Genomic DNA, 13,141 nt, shown 5'->3' on the forward strand with positions numbered 1-13,141 from the left:
TGACTCTGATTTTACCACTTCAAATGCCAGGAGGGACCATCTGGTCCCTTCCCATGATTCTGTTCCATATCAGTATATGAAAATACATCCCTGCCTTTCTCCTCTCGCGTTCCCTGAGATGACAGGTTGCAACTAGTCACCACTCCAAGGGATAGGAGATTGCCATTGAATTTCATAGAATCAGAGAAATCTACAGCACATTGCAGACAGTTTGGCCTTTATCTTAGTCCCAACTGCTTAGAATTACCCTACCACATAGCCACCTATTTTCCTAAGATCCATGTACCTATCTGAGTCTCTTAAAAGATCCTATTTTATCCGACTCTACCATATCGCTGGCACTGCATTCCATAAACACACACCACTGTTGTTTAAAAATCTTAGCTCTGACATCTCCTCTGTACTTACTTCCAAGCAGTTTAAACCTATTCCCCCTCGTGTTAGCCGTTTCTGCCCTGGGGAAAGCCTCTGGCTATCCACACGACCAATGCCTCTCATCATCTTATACACCTGCATGAATTTCCTGCATGATTTTCTCCGGGCTGAACAAGAGGATGAGCTCACTGTGGTTGTGACGTTGTTCAGGGCCCCGGACGAAGTTGGTTAAACTCCTTCTTCCCCGCTCTTTTCAATGTTTTAGGTCATTCTCACTAATTTCAAAGGTCTTCGCTTCGAACTGCTGGGTTGTTACAATGAACATCTGAAGTCTGACAGCAGACTAGCGAGTGAATGGAGCAGAGTCAGAAACCAAGTTGCCAGTCAGAGATTTGGGGCTCCAGAAAGAGATGGGGCCTGGCTTACAAGGAGGAGGAAGAAGAGAAACCGAACCTGCAGGATGTGGCTACAAATGAAAGATCAGACACATTTGGAATCTGCTTGATTGGAAAAAAAGGTGGTTAATTTCTGCAAAATACTGGAGGAAATCAACAGATCAGGCAGCAAATGTGGAGAGGAATAAATAGACAACGTTTACGCCGAGCCCCTTCAGCATGCCTAGACTGTGTACTCCTCTGCTTAGTTGCTACCTGAACTGCACAGTTCCGCCAGCATTGTGTGTGTGTGTGTGTGTGTGTGTGTGTGTGTGTCTGTGTGTGTGTGTGTGTGTGTGTCTGTGTGTGTGTGTGTGTGTGCGTGTGTGTCTGTTTGTGTGTGTGTGCGTGTGTCTCTGTGTGTGTGTGTGTGTGTTTCTAGCAACTGCAGAATCTCTTGTGTTTTATATCTGCCTCTGTAAGAGGGTTATACGAGAGGCATTAGGTAAATAGAATGCCTGTTGATATTGTTTTTGGGAGCCACTTTCTACGTTAAAACAGCTGCTGAGTTTTCGACACAGAAAAAAAAACCCTGAGGTGTGGACATGAAACGGGTGCTAGCAGGAATGTTTAATGGCACCGCGATTACTCATAAAGCCCTGGGTTTAAAATTTCGCTGCTTCTGAAGCAACGATCAAATACGCAGGCATCAAGGTCGATGACGTCACCGAATAGCACGCATGCGCGCCGTAGACAAAGGACATCCGGAGGATCGGTAAAGGTAAGAATGATTTTCTGGGCTGCTATCTTAAACACCGACTGAGGGACATTTGCTGTGAACTCTGGACATCATAGTCCGCAATCCTGGGACAGTCCTGCTCTCTTCCCTCTCTCTCAGCCCCGCGATCCGTACACGGACCCCGGGGAGCTTCCGGCTGATGAGTGAATGGGAACCGATGGATCTCTCAGACACAGCTGAGCTCCAGCTATCTAAACGCAAGGATTAGGAACTCGGAGAAAGGGAACAAAATCTTTTACATCACCAGTTGAGAAAATCACCTTTGTTCTATCTCCGATCACAAACAAGAGAAAATCTGCAGGTGCTGGAATTCCAAGCAACACACACAAAATGCCGGAGGAACTCAGCTTGAGTACTCTTTTCCATAGATGCTGCCTGGCCTGCTGAGCTCCACCAGCATTTTGTGTCTGTTGCTTCCTCTACCTCCTCTTGCTCTGGACTTTTCTACCGGTGAGAACATGTTTTGTCCCGTTCTCCCTGGGTGCATAATGACATCAAACACCTTTGCCCTGGGCTACAAGTAGCTTTCACATCACAAATGTGCCAGACTCCAGTGAGACAGACTACTGCCCTTCCCTTCATATTCATTGGCATTGCATTCACTGAGTTCAACACCATCTGTCACTTGGGGGAGATTTCAGAGGAAATATTTATGTACAATACAGAAACTGGTATTACAGTATTGTGGCGATGCAAAATTTGCTGGAGAATTTGCAAGTGGGGAGTGATATTTGGAAATCTGACCTTTGAAAGTATCATTTAGCAAGCAAATCACATATGGACGGTTTGCAAAAGTTCAAGTGAGAAAATCCTTCATAACCCACAACAGGCCTGTTACATAGTTTGTGTGAGAGTGCAGATGAACTTGATCAAACCCAAAGGAGATCAAAGTTCTTATCGACAGTGAGTTGCTAGCTGTTAAAAGAAGTACCTCCCTATTTAAAATTCAGTGTGCATGTCTTGTTGTCAGTGGGTAAAAATTGCACAGCGCAAGGTGTTTCAGCACACCGGTCATTACAAATTAGACAGGACATTGGTGGGAAGGCGGGGAGACCTCCAGTGCCCCTGATACCCTCACATACAAGATGTGCATACAGCTGCAGCCTGTAACCCTGCATTTTAAGGAGCTGAAGCTGGAAATGGATGAATTCTGGATCATCTAGGAGTTGGAGGGGGTGATAGTTATAACATCAAGAGAGGTGAGTTACACCCAAGGTGCAGGACACATTAAACTGGGTGAGAGTAAGGAAGGGGAATGAGGTTAAATATCCATCACAGAGTACTCTTGGGGTCATCTCATACAACAACAGGTGGACCACTTTACAAACTGTTGGGGGGGCGGGTTACCTGGCAGAGGAAAGTCAAATGTTCGGAAATTAAAACTAGCAGAGATCTAATATCCTAGTGGTAAGGCCTAGTGGTAAGGCTTGCTATTGCTAGTGTGTGGAGTGGAGGGTGTTTGGTGAAACTAAATTTGCAGGGGGGAATTGGAGTCAGAATGCCAGAACAGATGGTGAAGCGGGTGAAATGAATTGACTTATATCATTCATATACATGAGGAGTAGAAATCTTCATATTACTTCTTCATCTAAATGTGCAATGTGTAATTTACAATAAATAGTTTATACTTAGGACAGTCATTATAACAGAAACACAATTGTATCAGCATAAATTAATCAGTCTGTTGCCCTGGTGGAAGAAGCCGTCCAGGAGCCTGTTGGTCCAGCTGTTATGCTGCTGTACCATTTCCTGGAAGGTAGCAGCTGGAACAGTTTGTTGTTGGAGTGACTTGGGTCCACAATGATCCTTTGGGACTTTTTACGCACCTGTCTCTGTAAATGTCCTGAACAATGGGAAGCACACAACTACAGATACGCCGGGCTGTCCGCACCACTCTCTACAGAGCCCTACGATTGAGGGAAGTACAGTTCCCATATCAGGCAGTGATGCAGCCAGTCAGAATGCTCTCAATTGTGCCCCTGTAGAAAGTTCTTAGGATTTGGGGCCCCATCCCAAACTTCTTCAACCGTCTGAGGTGAAAGAGGCACACGGCCACGTACCACACAGCCGGTATGTACAGACCACATGAGATCCTTGGTGATGTTTATGCTGAGGAACTTAAAGCTGTTCACTCTCTCAACCCCACATCCATTGATGTTAAAAGGGGTTAGCCTGTCTCCATTCCTTCTGTAGTCCACAACCAGTTCCCTTGTTTTTGTGACATTGAGGGAGAGGTTGCTTTCTTGACACCAGAAAGATGTTGTTCAGACCTCAGATAGAGTCAGCAGACAAAAGGTTAAGCATGGTATGATGAACGTGCTGAGCTGTATATATCACAATGCAAGAAGCATTGTAGGAAAGCCCGATGAGCTCATGACAGGGAATTTGATATTGTAGCCATTATTGGGACTTGGTTGCTCCCAACACTCTGAGAGATTTAGAAAAAAAAAACTTTGTAGAGATCGCAGACTATGCTTAGAAACAAAGATTGATATAGTAAGCGATTTTAACTTTTTATATATTGAGTGGAATTCCCATACTGTAAAAGGACTAAATGGAGTAGAGTTTGTCAAATGTGCTCTTAATCATGACGTCGTATTCCCGACATAGAGGTGTGCGGTAAGCTGTTAGGAAATGATCTTGCATTAGTGACAGAAGTTTGTGTATGGGAACACTTTGTATCTAGCGATCGTAATGACATAAGGTTCCAAGTAAATATGGAAAAAGAGAGGGCTGGACCATGGTTTGAGTTTCTAAATTGGAGAAAAGACAATTTTGATGGTATCAGAAAGATCTAATAAGTGTGGATTGGGACTGGCGGTTTTTCTAGCAAAGGAGTACTTGTAAGTGTGAGTTCTTCAGAAGTGAGGGAGTAGAGTTTGTATGTGCCTGCCAGAATAAAAGTGGTAAGGTAACTGGTACAGTGAAACTTGGGTTTCAAGAGATATTGAGACCTCGGATATTTTGTTCCTCTAAGTGTCTCAGACTGCTGGGCGCTACCAAGACTCATTAATGACTGACTCATTAATCATCATTCCAAGCCCTGAGCTTATCTGACTTTTTGTTTAGTCGTCTTCTGTTGGTTCCTAGAAGCTTCCCAATAGTTTTTTTGTTCTTTTGTTTGTCCTGTCTTTGTCTTTTATGTTGGTTTTGGCTTCTCATTTCAGCCATAGTTGTGTCCTCCTGCCTTTCCAATGCTTCCATTTCTTTGGGATATATCTGTCACTCAGCTCCCAAATTGCTCCCAGAAACTCCAGCCATTGCTGCTACGTTGTCACTCCTAACTTTTCCCTCCCAAACACGTTTGGCCAGCTCCTCTGTTACAGAAACATGGAGAAGTTCAGTACAGAAACAAGCTATTTGGCCCATCTGGTCAATGCCAAAAAAAATTTAAGCTGTCTAATGCAACGACCTGCACTGGGAACATCGCCCTCCATACCCCTACCATACAGGTACCTATCAAACTTCCCTTAATTGAGAAATCGAGTTCATATTCACCACTTGTGCTGGCATCTCTTTCCACACTCTCACGACCATTTCAGTAAACAGCTTTCCCAAATGTTCCTGTTAAATTTTCACCATCCCCACTTACCCATGACCTCTGGTTGTCATCCTACCCACCCTCAGTTGAAAAAGCTGCTTGCATTTACCCGATCTATACCCTCATAATTTTGTAGACTTCTAACAAATCCTCAGAGCAATGTAAAATTTCCTTGTTTATGTTTAGAGCCTTTTTTAGGTTTATGAAATGATGAGGGATGTTGATCGTGTGGATAGCCAGATGTTTGTTACATCGGCCTTTATAAATCTAAGTATAGAGTATAACAGTTGGAATGTAATGGTGAAGGGGTATTAGACATTGTTAAGACTGAATTTGGAGTATTCTGTGCAGTTTTGGTCACCTAATTACAGGAAGGATATTAATAAGGTTGAAAGAGTGCAGAGAAGGTTTACAAGGATGTTGCTGGGACTTGAGAAGGTGAGTTACAGAGAAAGATTGAATGGGTTAGGACTTTGTTCCCTGGAATGTAGGAGAATGAGGGGTGATTTGATAGAGGTGTATAAAATTATGATAGGTATAGATAGAGTGAATGCAAGCAGGCTTTTTCCACTGAGGCCAGGGGAGAAAAAAAAACAGAGGTCATGGGTTAAGGGTGAAGGGGGAAAAGTTTAAAGGGAACATTAGGGGGTGCTTCTTCACTCAGAGAGTGGTGGGAGTGTGGAATGAGCTGCCAGATGAAGTAGTGAATGCGGACTCACTTTTGACATTTAAGAAAAACTTGGACAGGTATATGGATGAGATGGGTTTGGAGAGATATGGCCCAGGTGCAGGTCAGTGGGACTAGGCAGAAAAATGGTTCTGCATAGCCATGAAGGGCCAAAAGACCTGTTTCTGTGCTGTAATGTTCCATGGTTCTATAGTTGAAATTTCCCAGGGAAGAAATGGCTAACATGAGGGGGCATCATTTTAAGCTGCATGGAAGTAGATACCAAGGGGATTTTGGGGTAAGATTTTACACAGAGAGTGGTGGGTGCGAGAAATGCACTGCCGGATATTTGTGTGAGAGTGCTTCAGTTACTGTGGGGCCAGCAACCCATGCAACTCAGTTGGAACAGGGAATAATACCAATGGCGAGAGTCAAACTGAGCCAGGTCACCAATTGAAGATGGCAGAAATGCCCCATTCTTATAGAGACAGGAGGAGCATCAGAGAGTTTGATGGTCATTTCAGATACCAGCAATCTGCCCAGTTAGAAGATGATTTCTCTCTCCAACTTGGGATGAACTTTACTGTAACAGTGTGATGTCAGATCACACCTTGACAACTCAAGTGATCTCATATGAAATGTTGTCCTACCCCATTGATGGATTTTGTAAATCTTTTTTACAGGTTAAAAATGTAAAGGAATTTGTCTACGGGAATCTCAAACACAACTCACCAGTTTTGCTGTCTTTGTCCAGATATTTAAGAAGTGCAGCAAGGGTTTCACACGATCATCCTTCCTGCTCAGACGGTGGGGAGGGATTCACTCGATTGTCCTTCCTGCTCAGACTGTATGGAGGGATTCACTCTGTCATGTAACTGACTGGCACACCCATCGTTTTACATGGGAGTTCACCTGCTCAGACAGTGGGAATGGATTCACTCGGTCATTTCAACTGAAGGTACTTCAGCAAGTTCACACTGGGCAGAGGCTGGACATCTGCTGAACTTGTGGGAAAGGATTCACTCGGTCATCTGACCTAATGGCTCACCAGCGAGTTCACACCAGGGAGTGGCCGTTCACCTGCTCAGACTCTGGGAAGGGATTCACTCGGTCATCTGAAGTAATGGCTCACCAGCGAGTTCACACTGGGGAGAGGCCGTTCATCTGCTCAGAATGTGGAAAGGGATTCATTTTGCCATCTAAACTGAAGATACATCAGAGAGTTCACACTGGAGAGAGGCCATTCACCTGCTCAGATTGTGGGAAGGGATTCACTCAGTCATCCTACCTACTGGTACACCAGTCAGTTCACACTGGGGAAAGGGCGTTCACTTGCTCAGAGTGTGGGAAAGGATTTACTCAATCATCCACCCTAATGGCTCACCAGCGAGTTCATAGTGGGGAGCGGCTGTTCACCTGCTCGGACTGTGGGAGGGGGTTCACTCGGTCATATAAACTGAAGGTACATCAGCGAGTTCACACTGGAGAGAGGCCATTCACCTGCTCGGACTGTGGGAAGGGATTCACTCAGTCATCTGTACTGAAGTTACATCAGCGAGTTCACACTGGGGAGCGGCCGTTCACCTGCTCAGACTGTGGGAAGGGATTCACTTGCTCATCTCAACTGAAGGTACATCAGCGAGTTCATACTGGGGAGAGGCCGTTCACCTGTTCAGTCTGTGGGAAGGGATTCACTTTGTCACCTCACCTACTGAGACACCAGTTAGTTCACACTGGGGAGTGGCCATTCACTTGCTCAGTCTGTGGAAAGGGATTCACTGAATCATCTGTCCTGCAGAGACACCAATCAGTTCACACTGGCAAGTGGCAGTTCACCTGCTCAGACTGTGGGAAGGGATTCAATCGGTCATCTCACCTGCTGTTACACCAGTCAGCCCATACAGGGAAAGGGCCGTTCACCTGCTCAGTCTGTGGGAAGGGTTTCATTTCATCATCTCAACTGAAGATACATCAGCGATTTCACACCGGGGAGAGGCCTTTCTCTTGCACAGACTGTGGGAAGGGATTCACTATGTCATCTCATCTGAAGGTACACCAGCGAGTTCACACTGGGGAGAGGCCATTCACTTGCTCAGACTGTGGGAAGGGATTCACTTCGTCATCTCAACTGAAGGTACATCAGAGAGTTCACACTGGGGAGAGGCCATTCACCTGCTCAGACTGTGGGAAGGGATTCACTCGGACATATCAACTACAGAGACACCAGCGAGTTCACACTGGGTAGAGGCCAATTTCATGCTCAGACTTTGGGAAAAAATTCTCTCAGCTAAATCAACCAATGTATATCACTGTTGACACTGGGGATATTCCGTTCACCTGCTGTGAATGTGGGAACCAATTCACTCAGTGAACTAACCTTATGTAGCTCTTGCTTTGGCTAGTAGCTTAATATAACGGGTGATAGACCCCAGCCTGGCTAAACTTAAGAAATATCATTTGGATGGATGCTGTGTGATGTGTCCCCTGCTACAAATCAGAACCCTGAAATAACAGTAAACAATATGTGATTAAACAATTGAGCTTTGTAATTCATACTTTGACCAGAGGGTTAGTAAAGAAAACAAATTTAAGAAAAAGAAAAAGGACCCACTCTCTCCATTTGCATTTTCTCATTTCTCCCTGGCAAAAGACCATGAAAATCTCTCTTCCAGACTCACAAGAAAGAACATTTCTGTCATTGGATAGCCCCATAGTCGTAGCCTAAACATTGCTGCTACTGAGAAACCATTACCTCAGCTGGGAAACTTTACTGAGAGGTCCTTACATTAGCAGTGAAACCTTACAGCATGTAAGACTTGTGACACACTACTGGGTTCACACTGGGGAGAAAGTTTCAATGAGCTGCATGCTGGATATTTGTCCATCACCATTGCTGAATGCAACTTCGAGACTGACTGTCGGTGCTGAACTCTGCAATTATTGCTGCTGCTCACCACACCCAGTTCTGCACCCTGGTCACTGGGCATGGGAGGAGTTTCTTCTGCTGCACATTCACCTTTAATGGGACTGGAGTTTAATATTCTGGATCTGAGACAAATAAATCAATTATATTTTAAACTCTGTCTCTGGTACTTACTGAATTTATAACACACCTAGTGTACAGTAGAGAGTCAACTCAAGCCAGCTGGACGCTGCCAGTGATTCAGTTCCATGACAGTCCTTTTAAATCCTCTCCTGTTGTTCATCTCTCACTCTCCCTGGGTGGTGAGATCCACCACTGGATCCATATTCCAGTGGTGACGGATTCCAAACAGACACAACTCTGTGGTGAAGAGGTTTCCTTTGAGTTTTCTGCAGAGTGAAGAAGTCGAGGAGAAGGAAATCAGAAGTGGGGTGTGGCAATGTCAGAGTTGAAACATTTTGAAGCTGATTGACAGAGAAAATCTTTTGTTTGTCTGACTGATAACACGAACAATACCTGTGTTGAAGTGCTCCACTGTTTGAGGAACTGTGTGTGTTCGGAAATGCTTTATCTATTAAGGGAGTTGTTCCTGCTTGTTTATCTTGTAATATTATATCTGGATCGTTGTTATGGATTGTCCTATCTGAAATAATGTATTGATTAATGTATAATTTTGTCACCATTTCATCTGCTCAGATCGTTGGGATGTCTCCCATGGAGGATCATACTCGTTCAACTGATTAATATTTCCTTCCATAGTGATGATTAATTTTTCTGATTTGGCCTGTCATTTAAGATTTCCGGTCTGTATTTCTTATCACAATTGCATATACACACATGGAGTGCTGAATCCAGTTCATTTTTGATGAAAACATATATACCTAGAAGTTTTATCTGACTGTTCTGTGATATTTTTTTATTTCATGTGTGTTATTTCCCTTCCTCCATCTGTCCAAGGTAGTGTTAATCTAAGTGGGTTTGAGTGTAAATAGTCTTTTCTAAAGCTTTCTTAAGTTATTGTTTATCTTTCTAAATTATACTAATTGAAATGGGACCAAGATATTTTTATAAAAAAAGAAGTCAATGTCAGTATTGATGAAAGTGTGTATTGCCTGTGTTGTATTTGTTAGTTATTGAGCTCTATTTGGTAGTTTTTTTTTTAAAGTCTTGAACTGAATTTTGTCAAAGGTTTTCCCTATTTTGCAGTACTTTCTATTTTTGTTGCTTGTTGATATTCCAGATATGTGGGTATCAAGTGTCCCGGTGAAGGATCTTGGCCCGAAATGTTTATTCCCATCCATAGATGCTGCCTGACATGCTGAGCTTCTCCAGCACTTTGTGTGTAGTTCTCTAGATTTCTTGCAACTGCAGGTCCTCTTGTTTCCCAGATACTTATATGTTTCTTGAAAGAAGAAGCCAAGAACAAGCTGGTAGTGGGGTTGAGTGGCTCTGTTGGTAAAATATTAAATGAAATCATTAGAAAGAAGTGGCGTAGGGTAGGAAGGTGTAAAATCTGTGGGTAGAATTAAGGAACAGCAAATGTAAAAAAGAATCCCTGATGAGAATTGCACAGAGACCCCCAAACAGTAGTAAGTATGTGGTCCTCAAATTACAATGGGAGATAGAAAATGCGTGCCAAGAGGGCAATGTTACAGTAGTCATGGGGGATTGTCATGCAGGTAATTAGGAAAATTAGGATGGTGTTGGTCTCAAGAGGAGGAATTCCTGGAATGCCTACAAGATGCTTTTTTAGAGCAGCTCGTGATTGAGTTCACTTGGGGGTCAGCTAATCTGGATTGGGTGTTGTAATAAACCAGAATTAATTAGGTCACTTAAGTCCAAAGAACCTTTAGGGGTAAGTGATCTTAATCTGATCTAATTCACCCTGACATTAGAGAAGGAGAAGCTAAAGTCAGGTGGAATAAAGAGAATTAGAGGGGCACGAGAAAAAAATTGTTCAAAATTGATCTAAAAAAAACATGGGCCGGGACGAAAACAGATCAGCAATGTCTGGAATTTTTGGAAGGCACAGGATATATACTGTGGCATGCAAAAGTTTGGGCACCCCTGTTCAAAATTTCTTTTACTGTGATTAGATAAGTGAGTAAAAGATGACTTGATTATAAAAGGCATAAAGTTAAAGATGACACTTTTTAAATATATTTTAAGCAAGATTACATTTTTATTTCCATCTTTTACAATTTCAAAATAACAAGGGCCCGAAGCAAAGGTTTGGGCACCCTGCATGGTCGTTACTGAGTAAAACCCCCTTTGGCAAGTATCACAGCTTGTAAACACTTTTTGTAGCCAACCAACAGTCTTTCAGTTCTTGTTTGAGTAAATTTCTGGGTTCACTCATAAGTAGCAAACTACTGACTGTGGAAATTACAAATGAGAATATTATTCAGGTCACAGAGCAGCAGTACTGAAACAGGCCCTTCTAGTCCATGCTGACCTGTTTTTGTTGTTACTGCCTGGTTCCAGCTACCTGCACCACAGCCTCCATGCACCTCCCATCCACGTCCTCACCCAAATTCCTTTTCAGTGTCTAAATCGAACCCATATCCTCCACTTCCACTGGCAGCTCATTCCACACTCTCACCAAACTCCAAGTGAAGAATTCCCCTTCAGATTCCCCGAAAATAATTTACTTTCACCCTGAACGTATGTCCAATGTCAGGGTGAGAGGGAGGACGGGGCACAGAGGGAAGACAGTAAGGGAAGGTGGTGGTCGAGTGCAGAGAGGGAAACAGACTGGAGAGTTTATACTTAATATCTTTCAGAAAAAGTAATTGTTTGAACTTACTGCAAACCTGCTATCCATACCCTGTACGTTATTGATCTAGATGACAAGTAGCAGTGTTTGACGTTCAAAGTAAATATTGTTATCAGAGCACACATATGTCACCACATACAACCCTGAGATTGTTTTTCCTACAGGAACACTTAGCAAATCTATACAATAGTAAAAGGATCAATGGAAGTTCAACTAGAGCATAGAATTCAACAAACCGTGCAAATGCAAATATATTCAAATATCAATGAATAATGAGAGCAATGTGGGTTAACCCTGGGGAACCTCACTGGGCTCGGGCCTCGAGTCCAATAAACAGCCTCCCACCATCACTCTCTGCTTCCTACCATCAAAACAACTGTGCATCCAGTGAGCCAGCTTTCCCTGGATCCCGTGTGATCTGACTTTCCACAGCAACTTACCATGCTGAACCGTATCAAAGGCCTCCCTGATGCCCATATCAGCCACGATCCTGGGACAGAGGTGTCACCGATCAGAGGGCACAGATTTAAGCAGAGGATGAAGAGGTTTAGAGGGATCTGAGGGGGAGATTTCTCACTCAGAGGGTAGCTGAAATCTGGAACTCACACCCCTCAGGTTTCCTTAAAATATATCACCTCACATCGTTAACATATAACCTGTCGCGGATCAGAACAAAGACTGCGTGGAGAGGGAAGGCGGGTGGGGAAGGGGGATGATGCGGGAGGGTGGCACAGCTGTAAGGGGTAAGGGGAGAGCAACTGCAAAATGGAGACAAGGAGTGTCTAGACTTACTATCTGAATACAAGTAATTGTTTGAACTTACTTGCTGAAAAATGCTAATTATACCCTGTACATTCTCAACGAAATTATTGACATAGATGACAAGCAGCAATGTGTAACCCTGGGGAACACCACTAGACACGGGCCTCGAGTCCAATAAACAGCCTCCCACCATCACTCTCTGCTTCCTACCATCAAGACAACTGTGCATCCAGTGAGCCAGCTCTCCCTGGATCCCATGTGATCTGACTTTCCACAGCAACTTACCATGCTGAACCTATTCAAAGACCTCACTGATGCCCATATCAGCCACGATCCTGGGACAGTAGGGTTACAAGTCAGAGGGCATAGATTTAAACACTGGATGAATAAATTTCGAGGGATCTGAGGAGGAGATTTTTCACTCAGAGGGTGGCTGAAATCTGGAACTCACTGCCCGAGGTGGTGGTGGAGGCAGGTCCCTTCACAACATTTACGAAGAGGATGAGCATTGAAACTGCCGAGATACAGTCGGCTGTGAACCAAGTGCTGATAAATGGGACAAGTGTAGACAGTGAGTGGATGGTCAGAACAGGTATGGCCGGCCAAAGGCCTGTTTCCGTGCTGTGTGATCCACCACTCCGGACATGGTAAATTAACGATGGTGGCACCGCAAGGCATTGATTTCAAAACTCCACACCCCTCTCTAACCTGAAGTAAACCAAACTGCACCCCTTTCTCACCTCTGTGAATATCTGTTTCTGTCAAGGTAGCATAGAGATTGGTCACTTCTGCTAAACCACTGGCAATTGATGAAGTTCCCGTGTCGTCTTCCATTAATGCAGCTGCCTTACATCTCTGTCACTCTATTCCAGCTGCTACCATCCGGGAAGCAGTACCACAGCATAAAAACCAGGACCAACAGGC

At 44.0% G+C, this 13,141-nt stretch overlaps 1 protein-coding gene across 1 annotated transcript; it reads left to right on the forward strand.

Moving 5' to 3' along the window:
• The first annotated feature begins 1,507 nt into the window (after nt 1-1,507).
• On the forward strand, nt 1,508-10,821 carry LOC132389943 (zinc finger protein 229-like). Its single transcript, XM_059962511.1, has 2 exons — nt 1,508-1,530; nt 6,440-10,821. Exon 2 carries the CDS (start codon nt 6,796-6,798, stop codon nt 7,999-8,001), a length of 1,206 nt encoding a protein of 401 aa, XP_059818494.1. The 5' UTR covers nt 1,508-1,530; nt 6,440-6,795; the 3' UTR covers nt 8,002-10,821.
• The last annotated feature ends 2,320 nt before the right edge of the window (nt 10,822-13,141 follow it).

This window comes from Hypanus sabinus, unplaced genomic scaffold (genome assembly GCF_030144855.1).
Source record: "Hypanus sabinus isolate sHypSab1 unplaced genomic scaffold, sHypSab1.hap1 scaffold_715, whole genome shotgun sequence".
Lineage (NCBI taxonomy): Eukaryota > Metazoa > Chordata > Chondrichthyes > Myliobatiformes > Dasyatidae > Hypanus > Hypanus sabinus.